A 19,678-nucleotide genomic window follows, 5' to 3' on the forward strand; every position below is an offset into this window, starting at 1 on the left:
GGAGTTGAGTTAGGAAAGATAATTTATAGTCTATCCATCCATCCATTTTCTACCGCTTATTCCCTTCTGGGTCGCGGGGGGCGCTGGAGCCTATCTCAGCTACAATCGGGCGGAGGGCGGGGCACACCCTGGACAAGTCGCCACCTCATCGCAGGGCCACCACAGATAGAGAGACAACATTCACACTCACATTCACACGCTAGGGCCAATTTAGTGTTGCCAATCAGCCTATCCCCAGGTGCATGTCTTTGGAGGTGGGAGGAAGCCGGAGTACCCGGAGGGAACCCACGCAGTCACGGGGAGAACATGCAAACTCCACACAGAAAGATCCCGAGGCCGGGATTGAAAATGTATATTCTAGTGATGGTAAAATTGTTATTTTGCACACAAAAAAACTAGTTGTTTCCCATGATTTGGTTTTAGTTAAAAACATTCACATACATAATAAAGTGTAACGATTGTCAGTAAAGTGCTTGGGGCCCCGATTTAGCCTGGTCCGGACGTGATTATGATCCAATAGTTTTTCGGGGTCTTAATAAACTATTTGATCTTAACGGAAGCATCTTGTGGTAAACTTTTTCTGGTTTATCAGACTGTGTTTACCTAACACAAAAGGCATGGTGTGTGAGAAATTTTAAATCAAAATGCATAAATGGAGTGAGTGGCACGGCTTTTGAGACTAATTGTGTCTTATTACCATACCATTATTAATCTTGATAGAATATGAATTAGACAACCTCACCGTAGATATTTGTTAGAAAGCGAGACATTAAACTAAAGTAGCTGCTAAATGTGGGAGAAGAGAAATGAAGATAAATACCATATAAACCTGAATATAAAAAGACATCTTGGAGACAAAATTCTTTTTTTTTTTTTTTTATCATATTAAGTTAAACAGGTTCAGAGAGCATAAAACCCACAATAACAAAAACTTGCAATATAAGTGACTGTTCCAGATCCAATTACGCTCCTCTTCTCTCTTTAATTGCTTTGTGAGCGCCAAAGGAAGATGGCGAGCTGAATGGTTGACAAGAGTTGTGGTTGATCATGGAGTTGAATCTGAAAACCCCAGTCACTAATGTAGCCATATACAGCTGTACCTCAACTTACGACTACCTTAATTAACTTGAGAGAATTTTAAAATACAAACTAAGTATTTTTGTGACGCCGCCGGTTGAAGTACTATTTGGCCACACCCACAACCAGAGATCGACATAATCCTGCCCTTCAACCACTGGAACTGATCGAGTTAGTGTGGAGGAAAAGTGAATGACTGAATCAGAGAACCAAAACCAATAAAAACATGTCCTACCGGTTGCCTGAGAGTCAACCTCGCATTAATGCATGAACTGGGACACCCCTAATTTATTTCTTACTAATTCACTCTTTTAAATCAGACATTTTTACTGTATTGTATAAACAAAGAGAGCCTGAGATCTGTGAGATAATCATGCCATGTTCGACACTATTAAGCAATACATTACATTCAATGGCTATCACCAATAATGTATTACATCATTTATATCCAGAAATTGATTATTAGTGTACAATTACTCAATATTGTAGACCTGTATATTTAGTCTCAATGACCATGCTTTAGTTATATTTATCTAATGTACACACTATATGAACTTATCTTGTCTATGTATATTTATCAATGTATTACTTTTAAGATTACTAACTGTAATCTTATGTTCTCCTTATTCTAAACATTTTATTTGATATTTTTTCTTAAATGGGATTGTTTCCCATCATTCATAATTCCTATGTGAGACAAGAACACACGTTTTTACCATTTATGTGCATATAAAATAGTGAAAATCTGCTAGTAAGAGATGGTTAAAAATGCGGATATTTGGTATTAATTTATTCCGCCTATAAAGCCCTCCAAAAACCACCAACAACATTGTTTTTATAGGCTGTGACCTGCATGTTAACCAAACTTTTCTAAGCGATAACACAGAGGAACTACTTTTCGGGCGTCGTCACACATTACCTTGCTCACACTGCGCCTCTGACCACTGGCTAGCTTGAGCTGCTAATACCGTTGGTTGTGATCTGCCCTAAAATAAAGACGATTAATTGATTGAGCTGTTTCTGCTGCTACTGCAGTATTGCCTTTGAGTTAAGAAAATGTAATGCTAGATTATAAATGAGAAACCTTGGAGAGGACCGCATATGTGGGTAACCCCCCCCTCTAGGGGAGACCGAAAGCAATGGATGTCGAGTGGGTCTGACATAATATTGTGAGAGTCCAGTCCACAGTGGATCCAACACATCAGCGAGAGTCCAGTCCATAGTGGGGCCAGCAGGAAACCGTCCCGAGTGGAGACGGGTCAGCAGCGCAGAGATGTCCCCAACCGATGCACAGGCTAGCGGTCCACCCGAGGTCCCGACTCTGGACAGCCAGCACTTCATCCATGGCCACCGGACCTGTGCAACTCCCGCTCCCCAAGGGAGAGGGGAGCAGAGGAGAGAAGAAAAGAAACTGCAAATCAACTGGTCTAAAAAGGGAGTCTATTTTAAGGCTAGAGTATACAAATGAGTTTTAAGATGGGACTTAAATGCTTCTACTGAGGTAGCAGTAGTAATCGAGATGAGACGTAAAGAACGCATGAATAATGATCTCAGCATCAATGGTGGACAAAATGGAATGAATTTTAGCGATATTACGGAGAGAAGGCTGTTTTAGTAACACTCTTAATGTGTGACTCAAATGAAAGAGTTGGGTCGAAGATAATACCCAGATTCTTTACAGAGTCGCTTTGTGTAATTGTTTTGTTGTCAAATGTTAAAATGGCATTATTAATTTGCAAAAAGTTGCTGGACATCCATTGTTTAATTTCATTTGGTGGCTACAATCTGGCGTGTTGGTTATCTTTAGGGGCATGTAGAGTTGGGTGTCATCAGCATAACAGTGAAAGCAAACACCGTATTTGCGTATGATGTCACCTAGCGGCAGCATGTAGATGCTGAAGATTGCAGGGCCAAAAACCGAACCCTGCGGAATTCCGAGGTCACATTGTTATGGGAGACGCACTGCATCCTGTCAGTAAGATAGGAGTTAAACCAAGAAAAGGCTAAGTCTGATATACCAACACGTTTTTTGATACGTTCTAATAAAATGTTATGATCAACGGTATCGAAAGCAGCGCTGAGATCAAGTAGCAGCAACATGGATGACGCATCAGCATCCACAGTTAGCAATAGATCATCAGTCATTTTGCGAGGGCTGTCTCAGTAGAGTGATTTGCCCTGAAACCGGACTGAAAGGTCTCACAGAGATTGTTAGACGCTACGTGTTCATTTAGCTGCTGTGCAACAATTTTTTGAGGATTTTTGAGATAAAGGGAAGGTTTACCATGAGGTCAGGATCGAGGTTAGGTCTTTGGAGCAGAGGGTGGATAACCGCTTTTTTGAATGCTATGGGAACAGTGCCGGAGGAAAGTGATACGTTTATAATATTTAGCACTGCTGGTCCTAATTTTACAAACAGCTCCTTGATAAGTTTCCCAGTAAGTGGGTCAAGTAAACATGTTGTTTGTTTTGTCCCATTTGCAAGTCGCAGGAGTTCCTCTAATGTTATTTATTGAAAAAAGAGAGATTATTTTGGAGGGCGATATCCATCGTACATACATTTGTATCCGCGTTAATAGAACCTAGTTGGAGCTGGGGCGCATCATCTTTGATCTCCTTTTTAACGACTTAAATTTTCTTATCAAAGAAATTCATAAAGTCATCAGCCGAGCTACTGGGAGGAGTCCCTTGTTGGGTTAGTGATGCTACTGTACTGAACAAATATTTAGGATCGTTTTTATTGAGGCGGATGAGATTGGAGTAGACATTAGTTTTAGCTAAGGTAAGCATGCGTTTATTAAACTATCACTCCATGCTTGATGGAAAATCTCAAGTTTAGTCGCACGCCATTTGTGTTCCAGCTTTCTACATGATAGTTTAAGAGCTCTGGTTTCTTCTGTGAACCAGGGGGTACGCCTTTTAGGGGCCTTTTTTAGCTTTAGTGGTGCTATACTATCAATAGCGTTGTGCAGGGCATCGTTAAAGTTGTTGGTGAGGTTATTTATAGAGAATAGAATAGAATAGAATAGAATGGAATGGAATAGAATAGAATAGAATAGAATGGACTTTATTGTCATTATATTTGCATATAACGAGATTAAGGACTCCAACTTAAGGTGCGGTAGTGGGAACAAACATGGGGTAAAAATAAATTACACAAGAGGTAATAAAGAAAAAAAACAACTAACAATTGAAATAAACAGACTACTATCCAATAAAAATAATAAGCAATCCTGTACAATATACAAAACACTAGAAATACAAAATACTGTACAATATACAGTACAAGACAAGAGTACCGGAGTAAAAAATAACAATCAATGTCGGATGTATTGCACTCGAAGGGTAATATTGCACAGTAGGGTATTAGGGTAGGATATTGTAAAGGGGTGAATTATTGTTATAAGTTACAGTTCAAGATGGTGACAGCTCTGGGAAAGAAGCTGTCTCTGAGCCTGTTTGTTCTGGCTCTGATGCACCTATAGCGCCTGCCCGATGGTAGCAGGTCGAACAGGTGGAAGCCAGGGTGTGTGCTGTCCTTGGTGATGCTTTTTGCTCTGTTGAGACAGCGGGAGTTGTGTAAATCCTTCAGGGAGGGGAGGGGGCAAATAATTTGGGAATGGTGCCATTACCGAAGGCAGTAGGCCAGCAAGAGTCGTAGTTGTGACAACTGCTAAAGTAGTGGTTATTAGTAGTTTGTTGACAATGAGTCAGAACTTCAAATTTTATAAGGTAATGCTCGGACATTACTTTAGTGTACGGGAGTACCATAACTTTGGAGGTGGTGACACCCCGGATAAGGACGAGGTCTATCATATTACAGTTGCGATGCAGGCGTTCATTTATTATTTGTGTAAGACCAATTATAGTCTGGAGCACCACGCAAGGAGGGTCTGACGGGGTATTTTTATGGATATTAAAATCCTTCATTATAATTATATTATCAGCGTGCATCAATCAATCAGAGACAAACTCTGAAAATGCAGTCACTGTTGTATGTTCTTTTTTGAAACGTTTAGCAATAGTGCTACAGGATAACGCTCCTAGGCTTTCACAAAGTCTGCCATTAGTGGTAGCAAACACAGAAAGTGTAGAGTTTGTTGCTATTTGGTCTGTGAAATCTATGCGCCCACGAAAGAAATTACAGTAATGCTTAAAACAACCAAAATACTGTAAATATGAATATGCCTACATTACATACATACTTACAGCCTTTATGTATAACAGTGTTGCAGGTTTTTGAATTTTGAGTACTTTATAGGAGGAATAGATCGTATCCCCATTACCTGCATTGTTAGCCGCCTCTTCCTAACAGTTAGAATGCACAGAAAAGAGAAAGCTGTGTGTGTTCTTGTCTCACACAAGGATTGTGGATGATGGGCAAAAAATTTTGTATTTTAAATGCAGTTCCACTTTATCGTAATACAGTCTAATGTTTACACCTAATTATGACATAGAGCATCCTGGTCTTTAATTAGACAATTAAATATTATAGAATGTGTATTTCAGCCAACTTGTCTCTTCTCTGTACTTCCCCTTCTGGTGGAGAGGTCCTTGAAAAGTGTTCTGCTCCACCAGTGGCCTTGGGTAAAATATACACTGTGACTGACACAGCCCGGTAACTCATGATAAACCACCAAGAGAAGGCAGGAGGTTCGCCTCTCTCTCTTCCTCTTTAAAGGCCTACTGAAATGAATTTTTTTTATTTAAACGGGGATAGCAGATCCATTCTATGCGTCATACTTGATCATTTCGCGATATTGCCATATTTTTGCTGAAAGGATTTAGTAGAGAACAACGACGATAAAGTTCGCAACTTTTGGTCGCTGATTAAAATAAAAAAGCCTTGCCTATACCGGAAGTAGCGTGACGTCACCGGAGGAAGGACTCCTCACATTTTCCCATTGTTTACAATGCAGCGAGAGAGATTCGGCCCGAGAAAGCGACGATTACCCCATTAATTTGAGCGAGGATGAAAGATTCGTGGATGAGGAACGTTAGAGTGAAGGACTAGCGTGCAGTGCAGGACGTATCTTTTTTCGCTCTGACCGTAACTTAGGTACAAGGGTTCATTGGATTCCACACTTTCTCCTTTTTCTATTGTGGATCACGGATTTGTATTTTAAACCACCTCGGATACTATATCCTCTTGAAAATGAGAGTCGAGAACGCGAAATGGCATTCACAGTGACTTTTATTTCTATGACAATACATCGGCGAAGCTCTTTAGCTACTGAGCTAACGTGATAGCATAGGGCTCAAATGCAGATAGAAACTAAATAAATAAACCCCTGACTGGAAGGATAGACAGAAGATCAACAATACTATTAAACCATGGACATGTAAATACAAGGTTAATAATTTCCAGCTTGGCGAAGCTTAACAATGCTGTTGCTAACGACGCCATTGAAGCTAACTTAGCAACGGGACCTCACAGAGCTATGATAAAAACATTAGCGCTCCACCTACGCCAGCCAGCCCTCATCTGCTCATCAACACCCGTGCTCACCTGCGTTCCAGCGATCGACGGAAGGACGAAGGACTTCACCCGATCATCCGTGCGGTCGGCGGCTAGCGTGCTATCCAATTAAAAGTCCTCCTGGTTGTGTTGCTGCAGCCAGCCGCTAATACACCGATCCCACCTACAACTTTCTTCTTTGCAATCTTCATTGTTCATTAAACAAATTGCAAAAGATTCACCAACACAGATGTCCAGAATACTGTGGAATTTTGAGATGAAAACAGCTTTTTTGTATTGGATTCAATGGGGTACCAATACTTCCGTTTCAACGATTGACGTCACACGCATACGTCATCATATATAGACGTTTTCAACCGGAAGTTTAGCGGGAAATTTAAAATTGCACTTCATAAGTTAACCCGGCCGTATTGGCATGTGCTGCAATGTTAAGATTTCATCATTGATATATAAACTATCAGACTGCGTGGTCGGTAGTAGTGGGTTTCAGTAGGCCTTTAAGAATCAATGTTTTTTGTTCTCCTTTCCACATTTTACTCCTACCACAGCTGCACTATTTAAAAAAACATGTGCATATCGAGGTGTACGAGTAGTGCACTAAGAAAAAAAAGGTAGATTTGAAAGGCTTTTATGTATGCAATAAGCCTCATTATGACATGGTGTGTTGCGCCTCAGTGCCAATGGACACTGTATGAATAACACATGCATTTAAAAAAAAAACTTTTGAGACGCCAGCAGGCTTTACATAAGTTTAAAGATGAAGCGGCCATGCGCGGATTTAAATGTGGCAGGTTCATGCTCACACTGATGAACCTTTTGTTGGTTCTTTCTCTCGGCCCGCACTGCATTAGTCAGTAATTAGCTGCGTTGTCAAGAGAAACAGGATGCCTCTTGTTTTTGGATTAAAGTGCAATTTCAAGTTGGAAATCCGCTTATTGATGCAAAAGTGGTGTTTGGGGGCTACATCAAGGCATGCATATAGATGTGTGCATGCGTTTGTAATCTCCTAAAGCGCACTCAAGATTATAATCCACTCGGTTCTACCTCCTGGAGTCCCGCCATACAATACTAATACAAGTGTGCAGATTAGTAAACATAACAAAAAAATAATACAATTGGTAAATATCTTGCATCAGCCTGGAAAAGTAATACAGCACTTAGAAACCCTTGTCTCAAAAGGCAGCTGCGCCAAAACGTAACCACGCAGTAATTAAAGCAGTTTTATGGCACATGGAAAAGTAATAAAATAAGCTGTAAGGGTCCAATAACGCTGGTAATCTTATTGTAAAATGATGACATTAAGTGCTGTTATCCTGTCTTGGAAAATGATGCAGTTATTTTACGTGTGCAAAATGTCTGTGTGAATTTGTGCTTATGTTTTTTTGTTAGATGTAGAATGTGGCTTCCTAGCCACATGAAAGCCATGCGCGGGGACATTTACATGTTTTGTCAGACATTCCTGCCTCGTGGTTTGAAGCTTCCACCGCACTCTTGGCTTTTTGATTTTGTGACCTTATTTTGGTCTTTAACATTCCCACGGTTTAATTTTGTAAGTTACTAATCAATGATCAAAATTTAAATGTGACTAGTAAATGAGTATATAAACAAAGGGGGTGTGACCGAATTCTGGGCCCCCATACACAAGACTCCTAAAGAGCCCCCCCATCCCACCCTAAACCAAACGTAGCTGCCACATACAGTACATGAAACACACACACGGTATGTTACTATGCTCTAAAAACAGGGGTTTAACCCATACTGTACTTGCCAACCCTCCCGATTTTCCCGGGAGACTCCCGAATTTCAGTGCCCCTCCCGAAAATCTTCCGGGGCAACCATTCTCCCTAATTTCTCCCGACTTCCACCCGGACAACAATATTGGGGGCGTGCCTTAAAGGCACTGCCTTTAGCCTCCTCTACAACCTGTTTCCTCTATACCAACAGCGTGTCGGCCCAGTCACATAATATATACGGCTTTTACACACACATAAGTGAATGCAAATCATACTTGATCGACAGCCATACAGGTCACACTGAGGGTAGCCGTATAAACAACTTTAACACTGTTACAAATATGCGCCACACTGTGAACCCACAACAAACAAGAATGACAAACACATTTCGGGAGAACATCCGCACCGTAACACAACATAAACACAACAGAACAAATACCCAGAATCCCTTGCAGCACTAACTCTTTCGGGACGCTACAATATACACCCCCCGCTACCACCAAATACCCCCCCCAACCCCGGCCACCTCCCGAATTCGGAGGTCTCAAGGTTGGCAAGTATGGTTTAACCAATTTAGAACATATCTAAATAAGCCCCTTAGATAATTTGGTTTTGTTTTGAAAAATAAAGTTGGGTTTTGAATGGATCGGTCGGTACCCATTGCTAGTGGCAGACTAAGTGTGTTTAATGTGGTGCCAAATCTATTTGTAGCTGTCCAATTTTATTTGCGGCCAGTCGCAACAAATAAATGAATGTGTAGGGTTTTACTTATCAAATGGATTGGGAAAGAAAATGTACAACTGAACGGTTTTTGCATGTTCCTCACAAAAAATAATTGGATTAATTCAGTTGCTATCCAACCATAAATCACTCAGTACTTAAATAGGTTCCTGTTATATACCTAATTGACCAGGCTCGGGTTGTCCCGATACCAATATTCTGGTACCGATACCGGTACCAAAGTGCATTTCCATTCTTTTCTAAACTTTCATTTTTAGCTTCATTTTAATAAAAAAATATTCAAATACATTAAACATATGGTTCTTATTGCAATCAAACAACAATTTTAGAAGATTAAAACAAAAAATAAAAGGCATTAAACACATTGGGCTTTTCTTGTTGCACTCAACAACAATTTACAATTTTACATATTACATATAGCCTGCCCTAATCTAGGATTGTTAGATTAGAATAAAATTATTGACATTTTATTAAATGCTTTATGATTATTGTTGCCACTCTTGGTCTTGGTCTAAGACAAATAAAATCATTAGTAAATACTAAAATCAATACTATTGCTAAAAATACACAGATAAGACATGTAGCAGATAAAACACATATTGTTAAAGATAACACAAATTGTAGCAATTTGTTACAAAATTAATACATTTTACTTGCATTAGTTTGCGCTACTTGGGCGGTTTGGACTTCGCTAATATTTAGCATCAAGCCAAGCAGCTGTGTACACATCTACGTGTCTGTATGTGCACAGCAGGGGAGCATGTTAACTACATCACCTTTAAACTTATTGTACAGGTCTGGATTATTGTTTTTTAAATCTTTACCTAAATTTGAACCGCAGGTGGTATTGCCACCTTTGGCGAGGCAAGTTTTAAAGCACTTCTTGCAGCGTGGCGCTTCCATGTTTAAAGTTTATTGCGCTTCACGCACCCTCTTCATTAACCAGTAGAATTGCCTTTTATTTGCCAGTTTTCCTCTTCTCACTGTTTCTGCTTGTGCGCTCTGTGAGTGTGTGCGTGCTGACACACTCAACATGATCCTCGGCTCAGCAACATCACTGCAGCTAGGCAGAATGCAGATGAGAAAAAAAATACCGGTATTTTTCAAAGGCAGTATAGTACTGTTTTGAATTTATTGGTAGCGATAGTTTAACAGTACCGGTATACCGTCCAAACAGTGATAGGCAGTAACAAGCTCCATGTAGCTAAACTACGAAGCTTAATTACATTTTCCAGTAGCTTGACGGTAGCTTAGCCACTTTTTAATGAGTAGCTATTCCTGTAGCAGAGCTACTTTTAGACCCATGTAGCTTAAATCAAAGCTACACGCTACAAAGAGAGAAAATGGACTGCGAATCCAAGCCTGACCTGGATGAATGAGAACATCCATACACACGGAGAAAATCCATGATCACTCACCGTACAAGGTCGGCTGTCATTATGATACCGACTGCAAGGATATTCATACATTCCCATTTAGGTGAAGAATGACTCTAAATCCTCGCGAAGAAAAGGGGGATCGAACCAAGCGTCGTTTTATGTTCTCGCCATTTCCGGGTCTAAATTGGCTGTCAAAATTTACCAACTTGTCGGAATACATCCTCGTCTTTCTACTTTCTAGGTGAGAGGCATGATTTATGAGCTAGAATAAAGGAGGCAGCTGATCAGTCGATCATGTCAACATTGGCTCGCAAGCTTGTGATCCGCCGCTATAGACAGTTTGTCCACGTTCGCACTTATAATAACAATATCACTAATACTAATTATCAAGTCTACAGACAGATACATTTGAACTATACGCTACTTTGTAGGGGTGTGGGAAAAAATCGATTCGAATTCGAATCGCAATTCTCACGTTGTGCGATTCAGAATCGATTCTCATTTTTTAAAAATCTTATTTTTTAATTTTAATTTTGATTGTGATGTTTATTTATTTATTTTTTTAATTAATCACTCCAACAAAACAATACACAGCAATACCATAACAATGCAATCCAATTCCAAAACCAAACCCGACCCAGCAACACTCAGAACTGCAATAAACAGAGCAATTGAGAGGAGACACAAACACGACACAGAACAAACCAAAAGTAGTGAAACAAAAATGAATATTATCAACAACAGTATCAATATTAGTTACAATTTCAACATAGCAGTGATTAAAAATCCCTCATTGACATTATCATTAGACATTTATAAAAATTTTAAAAAAAAAACAATAGTGTCACAGTAGCTTACACTTGCATCGCATCTCATAAGCTTGACAACACACTGTGTCCAATATTTTCACAAAAATAAAATAAGTCATATTTTTGGTTCATTTAATAGTTGAAACAAATTTACATTATTGCAATCAGTTGATAAAACATTGTCCTTCACAATTATAAAAGTTTTTTACAAAAATCTACTACTCTGCTTGCATGTCAGCAGACTGGGGTAGATCCTGCTGAAATCCTATGTATTGAATGAATAGAGAATCGTTTTCCATCCATCCATCAATCGGGAAAAAAATTGTTTTTGAATCGAGAATCGTGTTGAATTGAAAAAAAAAATCGATTTTGAATCAAATCGTGACCCCAAGAATCGATATTGAATCGAATCGTGGGACACCCAAAGATTCACAGCCCTACTACTTTGTATTAAAAATAGAAACGGTGGAGGATGCATGTGCATGTACGAGCCAGTCTACCCCACAACAAGAGGATCAAGAAAAAGAATGAACTTATAACAATGTTGGACTTGCGCGTTGCTCTTCAGGTAAAACTTTACAATGTCACAAGTTGGGCGAATTCCAAACAACTTGTTTGGAGGAAGTATGAAAGAAGGCAATATTGTTAAATAAATACCTCCGCCATGTCTGCATGGTTTGATTTCAAATTTTTGGGACTAAAGCACATCCCAAAAACACAAAAACTGGTACCAATAGGTAAGAAAAGTTGGTTTTGAATAATAGGTCTCCTTTAAAATGCACCTCATTTGTGAATCTCAAATCAAGTAAATGTCTTATTGCCGAGAGCTCAAACCACTCGTAAACGTTTGTGTGTGTCTGTATGCGGAGTAAAACTATGGAACAAACTGGACTTACAACACAAACAATGCCAAACTATTAATCGATTTAAACTATTATACAAACATGGGGTCTGATTCAAATATAGAGATGAGGGTCTTTAATTTGACCTGCTGCTGTACTCTGTTTCAAAGTGTTAACATGTGCTCAATGTTTCCTTCCTTTCCTTACCATTGTTGGTATATTCATTATTCCTACATTGTTGATACAAATTATTGTTACAGTGTAATAATTATTGTTCCCCGTGGTAATGCCACTATGATACAACATCTGTATTATAATCCTTGAACAAAATAAGAGTGAAACTCATGTGAATAATCACTGAAGGGAGAACTGGGGGTGGGATTAAATAAATTATATTCTTCCCACTCCCTTTCAGGCAAAACTGGACAATCATGCATTACATACTACACATTACCTTTTGCACTATATTAATTTATATTATGTGTTGTCAACTTTGTACTTTTTTATGTCATTGCCTGAAATAAATAAATAAATGCAAAAAAATTAAATGAATGAAAATAAATACGACTAACTCCAGTTCTCTTGTGCTGTAACATTCATAAAAGATAGCTTAGTTGTTAACGTGATGTATGTTATTTCTCTAAGCAATGAAAGCAGCTGGGTGAGGTTATAGTGCAGACATCAGACTGCACGTTGTATTACTTTAGTACGTCTATAGAATTACAATCACTGACACTTTTTCATGTTGTGCTTTTGTTTTCTTAAGATCGTTACCAGATCATGATGTCTAGTCTCGTTAAGATTTCATCACGCTGCCATTTCATCTCTTTGACAGGTACTGCAATGAACACCTGCCCTGCCCTCCACATATCTACTGGTCGGCTTGGTCGGCATGGGAACGCTGCAACGTGCCTTGCGGCGGCGGCATTCAGTCGCGCCGGAGAATCTGTGAGAACGGCAACGACTGTCCCGGGTGTGGCCAGGTACGTCACGCGCGTATTTCTCTTTGTCTAGATTCTCAGCTTGCATCATTTTAATGAAGATAACTTAATGCTGTCTGATAGTATTACTGGGCGTATAGAATAAGAATAATCCTCGGAACAGGTTTAGAGGATGACGCAGAGGAAGTGCTGCTTTTCAGCTTATCCTGCTTTGATCCATCTTGTAAATGAAGGCGAGATACGTGAATGACCTTCCTTGTCTTTCAGTTTGTTTGCTTTTTCAAATAGCTTCATTGTACGTTTGCCTTGTGGTAACAGTTTGAAAGGCCCTTCTCCGACGTTGCACAAGGATGCAACTCCTTATTGTCTCCACTTCCATGGCCATTAACTTTTATCGCCAAACTATTAAAATGTATTTTTCACAAAGCGCCATAAATACATACTGTACTAGTGCTCTCAAGTGTTTACCATTTCTAATCACAGGGTTGCTGTGGATGAATTTTAATTAATCACAGTTAAACATTATTCATATTTAATAGAAAAGTCTCAATCCCGATCATAGGACCGTATATGAGCCTATATTAGCGTTTTTTAACAGATCTTTACCGCAGATGTGCCCTAGCCTTTAATCAGATTCCTTCAAAAGGGATCAAGCTCAGGGAGCCACAATGACATGTTCAGTTTCCTTGTTACACATGCATTGGTTGCATGAATATTCTAGGAGGGTGCATGTCTTGCCAGAACACTGGCTCGAATTTGAGAGCAAGCTGCAACCAACACAGTGCGAAGCTGCTCTTAAGATACTAATCCTCACCACCATCGCGAAAAATAAACCAAGTTTCTTCCATTTCATTACCACTGGAGGACGAAAGGATAATGCATAGCTAAGCATGCTACACACGACAACACAAGAAGTTAACCTCTAAAGTGTCAATGTAAAGTAGGGGTGATCGATCCAGTTGTTGATACTATCCATACTTGTAGTATCAGTATATAAACGATACTAAAGAGAGTAAATCGATAATCATCTTTTTCTTGTTCTTATTATTTCAAAATAATTTTTGGGGTTATTTTTTTTATTGTTCACAAACTCAGGGAGTTACTCTCTGGATACAGGAAGGCTTTTAGGGCAAAATTGAAATGGGAGTCAATAGTAGTTTTTGCTTTTGTTTAGTTATTGTGCACTAGCCACTTTATTTTTGTTTTAAAATAAATTTATGTAGCATTCAATACCACATAATTAAAGGCCTACTGAAATGAATTGTTTTTATTTAAACGGGGATAGCAGATCTATTCTATGTGTCATACTTGATCATTTCGCGATATTGCCATATTTTTGCTGAAAGGATTTAGTATAGAACGACGATAAAGATCGCAACTTTTGGTATCTGATAAAAAAAAAAGGCTTGCCCCTACCGGAAGCGTGACGTAGTCGGGTGAACATATCCGCAAAGTTCCCTATTGTTTACAATGATGGCCGCCAGAAATGAGAGAGATTCGGACCAAGAAAGCGACGATTTCCCCATTAATTTGAGCGAGGATGAAAGATTTGTGGATGAGGAAAGTGCAAGTGAAGGACTAGTGGGGAGTGGAAGCGATTCAGATAGGGAAGATGCTGTGAGAGCCGGGGGTGACCTGATATTCAGCTGGGAATGTCTACAACAGTAAATAAACACAAGACATATATATACTCTATTAGCCACAACACAACCAGGCTTATATGCCACAAATTAATCCCGCATAAAAACACCTAGGTGTTTGTTATGCAAGCTCCTAGCTACTAGCTCGAGCTAGTTATAGCTCGAGCGGGTTATATGGACGGGATCCCGTCCATAAAACCCGCCAATACAATTCAAACACCTGCACAACACACACACTCACTCAGCCCAGAGGACCGTTCACCTAACCCAGGGGTCGGCAACCCGCGGCTCCGGAGCCGCATGCGGCTCTCTGACCACTCTGATGCGGCTCGGCTGCATACTTGCCGACCCCCCCGGTTTTGCCAGGAGATTTATGGATCTCAGTGCCTCTCCTAGAAAACTCCCAGGGCAAATATAATCCTATTTTCACTCTAATTACTAAATTAAGGGCGTGCCCTAATTGCACTGCAGTAATTGTTCTCTATAGCATTTACAATCAGTATGGTAGCCCAGCCACATGTTGTGTGTAGCTTTTACTTGCACACGTAGAAGACAGCAAAGCATACTTACTCATCAGCCACACAGCTTACACTGACGGTAGCCGTAGCCGTATAAAACAACTTTAACACTGTTATGTTACAAATATGCGCCACACTGTGAACCCACATCAAAAAAGAATGAAAAACACATTTCTGGAGAACATCCCACCGTAACACAACATAAACACAACACAACCAATACCCAGAATCCCATGCAGCCCTAACTCTTCCGGTCTACATTATACACCCCCTCTACCACCAAACCCCCCCACACATCAACCCCCCCTCCGTGTGTCGGTTGAGCGGAAGAGTTAGGGCTGCATGGGATTCTGGGTATTTCTTGTGTTGTGTTTATGTTGTGTTACAGTGCAGATGTTCTTTAGAAATGTGTTTGTCATTCTTTTTTGGTGTGGGTTCAAAGTGTGGCGCTTATTTGTAACGTAACAGTGTTAAAGTTGTTTTTGTACGGTTACCGTCAGTGTAAGCTGTGTGGCTGTTGAACTAGTACGCCTTGCTGTCACTTACGTGAGCAAGTTGAAGCTGCATTCTACATGTGGTCGAGCAGGTACACTGTTTGGGCAGGCTGTAGAGGGCGCCAAAAGCAGTGCCATCACGCCCTGATATTCGGTAGTCTCCCGGAAATAATGAGAGGGTTGGCAAGTATGACGCTATCAAGCGACATTCATTCAAATCTCGCGGGCCGCACTAACATCAAATTTCCATATTAAAGTGCGTGCCGGTGCGTGTGTCTGAGACCCCTGGTTAACATAGCACAAAGCAATTTAAGCTTTGTATGCGGTGTTTTTCATTTTAAATTTAAAAATTTTTTTGTGGCTCCCATTATTTTCTTTAATTTGTGAAACTTGCCAAAATGGCTCTTTGCGTGGTAAAGGTTGCCGACCCCTGACCTAACCCAAGGTTCATAAAGCTTATATATTTAAGCAAAGTTACGTATGAGACACGCAGGTACGGGCAAGCGATCAAATGTTTGGAAGCGCGTGGGTGGGACCTGATATTCAGCTGGGAATGACTACAACAGTAAATAAACACAAGACATATATATACTCTATTAGCCACAACACAACCAGGCTTATATTTAATATGCCACAAATTAATCCCGCATAACAAACACCTAGGTGTTTGTTATGCTAGCTCCTAGCTACTAGCTCGAGCTAGTTATAGCTCGAACGGGTTATATGGACGGGATCCCGTCCATAAAACCCGCCAATACAATTCAAACACCTGCACAACACACACACTCACTCAGCCCAAAGGACCGTTCACCTAACCCAAGGTTCATAAAGCTTATATATTTAACCAAAGTTGCGTACGTGACACGCACGTATGGGCAAGCGATCAAATGTTTGGAAGCGCGCGGGTGGGACCTGATATTCAGCTGGGAATGACTACAACAATAAATAAACACAAGACATATATATACTTTATTAGCCACAACACAACCAGGCTTATATTTAATATGCCACAAATTAATCCCGCATAACAAACACCTAGGTGTTTGTTATGCTAGCTCCTAGCTACTAGCTCGAGCTAGTTATAGCAAGCGATCAAATGTTTGGAAGCGTACTCACGGTATTGCGTCTGCGTCTGTGTATCCAAATCAAAGTCCTCATGGTAAGAGTCTCTGTTCTCCGAGTTCTTCGATCTTGACTGCATCTTTCGGGAATGTAAACAATGAAACACCGACTGTGTTGTGTTGCTGACTTCCCTCGCAAAATACTCCGCTTCACACCGACAACTTTCTTCTTTGCTGCTCAGCTTCTTTCTCCAAAATGCAATGAACAAATTGCAACAGATTCACCAACAGAGATGTCCAGAATACTGTGGAATAATGAGATGAAAACAGAGCTATTTCGTATTGGCTTCAATGGGGAAGCCATACCTCTGTTAAACTGGCTAAGTCACGCGCATACGTCATCCTCCAAAGGAATTTTCAACCGGAAGTTTAGCGGGAAATTTAAAATTGCACTTTATAAGTTATCCCGGCCGTATTGTCTCGATAGATCTAGTAAGCAAAATGGCGCCACCAGGTATGGTGGGTGTCGTCGCTGCTCTGTTCATTTATGCAATACTGACAAGTACAATGAATAACAAAGGCAACAGTCAAACCTTTTTGCCTAAAGATATATGTTGTTTCGACAATATCAGCAAAACAATAAATGCGCACAAGGTTGAAGCCGAACAACACTTTGGGTTCGGGAAACATGCGCTGCTCGTCACATTTATCCACCCGCTTCTCTACAACCAAGCAACAAAACGAACAAAGACAGGACTTAAACAACAGCAAAATATGGTCTTTATTGTGGCAATCTCCTTATTGCTGTCTGGAGATATCCACCAGTGTCCCGGTCCAAACAACATACCGGCAACAGGGGAAATCAACGTAAACACAGCTAACAGCAGCAGCGCTACAGCTACCAACAGGAACACCACCGCTAACCTACAGGTACAGCTATACACATTGTACTACACACCTGAGCAAGAAACTTACCCGTGCGGCTCCGTACCCCCTGGGGGTGCTTCCCCGGCGCCGGTGTCCGGCTCGGGCCTGGCGGCCGCGGGATCTCTTGGGGCATGGAGTGGAGCGACGACCCGGGACACCGCTGTGGGCGTGCCGGCTCTGCATCCCGCTTCGCCGCGGGGGCGCCCCAGTTTGGAGACGGGTGTTGCGGTGACTGTTGCCGCGGCCCGCGGGCGAGATCACTTGGAACGTGGAGTGGAGAGACAACCCGGGGCCCCGCTGCGGGCGTGCCGGCTCTGCATCCTGCTTCGCCGCGGGGGCGCCCCAGTTTGGAGACGGGCGTTGCGGTGACTGTTGCCGCGGATGCCTCGCGGGGTTTGCGTCGTGGCCCGGGCGGGGGTCGCGCTTCGACTACAGGTGGAGCACGTGGAAGACGCTCGCAACAACAAATCGATGACATCTGTGCTCATCTACCAGACCTGGGATGCAAGCCTAGACATTTGGTCGATACCAGCACAGGCGTGAGTAAGACTGAATCAAGTAATGCTGGTAATACTGGGCCCCGTAAACAGTATAGAGCTAAAATTCCAAATAACACAGCTGCTTCCAAACAACGAACTACAAAGATGTTTCAAACTGTAAACCATGCACAAATATTATGGGACCAAAATTCAAAGCCCAAAGGAATATTTGGGGGTCACCTTAATATTAGAAGTGTTGTCCAAAAGACTGAACAAATCCAGCAGTTACTGTCAGACTCTAATCTGGATTACATTTGTCTATCGGAGACATGGTTAAAACCTACAACACCTTCTGCTCTAATTAATGTCCCGGGGTACAAGATTTACAGAAAAGACAGATCAAGTGGGAGAGGGGGAGGAGTTATGATTTATGTAAGGGAAAACATTAAAAGTGAACAAATAACCCTCCCACTAAAACAAAACCCAGAAAGAAAAGTGCTAAAATAAAAATACCTTGGATTAATGAAACAATTTGGATTCTTATGAAAAATCGGGACTCAGCTCTCAAAAGAGCAATTAAAACAGGTCTAAATACGGATCGTATGATTTTTAAAAGTTTGAGGAACAAAGTTACAATGCTTATGCGGAAGTCTAGGGCTGACTTTCACTTAGAATTAATCAAAGCTGCAAAAGGGAACATTAGACAGTTATGGAAAACCATTGACACACCCACTGGAAGAGAGCAAACAAGAAACAACACTATAACATTAAATATCAATGGCACTACTATCACAGAAAGTCTGGACATAAGTAATCATTTCAATGAACATTTCATCCAGTCTGTACAAACCCTGAATAAAAAATTCCCTCAAAATCAGTGCAAAGAATTGCCATTCATTCAGGATGGACTAAGTTTAGAATTAACAAATGAAACAAAGGTAAACAAAATCCTCTCTGCATTAACAAGCTCACGATCTAGAGATATATACGGTCTGGACACATTCTTCCTAAAAACGTATAAAGATAGTCTTACTGCTCCTATAACAACATTGATAAATAAATCAATAACAGAAAACACTTTCCCTACCACGTTGAAAACTGCCACTATCATCCCAATCCATAAAGCAGGAAATAAACAAGACATCAACAATTACAGACCAATTAGCCTTCTCCCCGTTATATCCAAAGCAATAGAAAAAGTGATCGTTGAGCAACTCACAGAACATTTGGACTATGAAGACCTCCTACATCCCATGCAGTTTGGGTTTCGGGCAAATCACTCGACCGAAACTGCATGTTGCCTTCTACTAGAAACAATCAAACAAAACCTTGATAATGGAGGTGTAGTTGGAGCAATATTCTTAGACCTCCGCAAGGCATTCGATACAGTCAGTCACCCCACGTTACTTACAAAATTAACATCTTTTAAACTGTCGACAGATACTCTGGCCTGGATTATGTCATATCTATCTGGTCGGACCCAATGTGTCCGTATTGATAACACAACATCCAGTCTCACTGCTACTGATATTGGCCTGCCACAAGGCTCTAATATCGG

General features: G+C 40.7%; 1 protein-coding gene across 10 annotated transcripts in view; it reads left to right on the forward strand.

The window, feature by feature from the left end:
• The window catches only part of sema5a (sema domain, seven thrombospondin repeats (type 1 and type 1-like), transmembrane domain (TM) and short cytoplasmic domain, (semaphorin) 5A), a 476,735-nt gene that overhangs the window by 350,689 nt on the left and 106,368 nt on the right, over positions 1-19,678 (forward strand). For all 10 annotated transcript variants that reach the window (XR_009821170.1, XR_009821171.1, XM_062021096.1 and 7 more), the window contains one exon: positions 12,896-13,043. Coding sequence is in view for 8 of the 10 variants with exons in the window: in XM_062021096.1 (XP_061877080.1) it covers positions 12,896-13,043 (148 nt within the window). In the remaining 2 variants the exon portion in view is untranslated. The remainder of the gene's footprint in view (positions 1-12,895; positions 13,044-19,678) is intronic.

Source organism: Entelurus aequoreus, linkage group LG15, assembly GCF_033978785.1.
Source record: "Entelurus aequoreus isolate RoL-2023_Sb linkage group LG15, RoL_Eaeq_v1.1, whole genome shotgun sequence".
Taxonomy (NCBI): Eukaryota; Metazoa; Chordata; class Actinopteri; order Syngnathiformes; family Syngnathidae; genus Entelurus; species Entelurus aequoreus.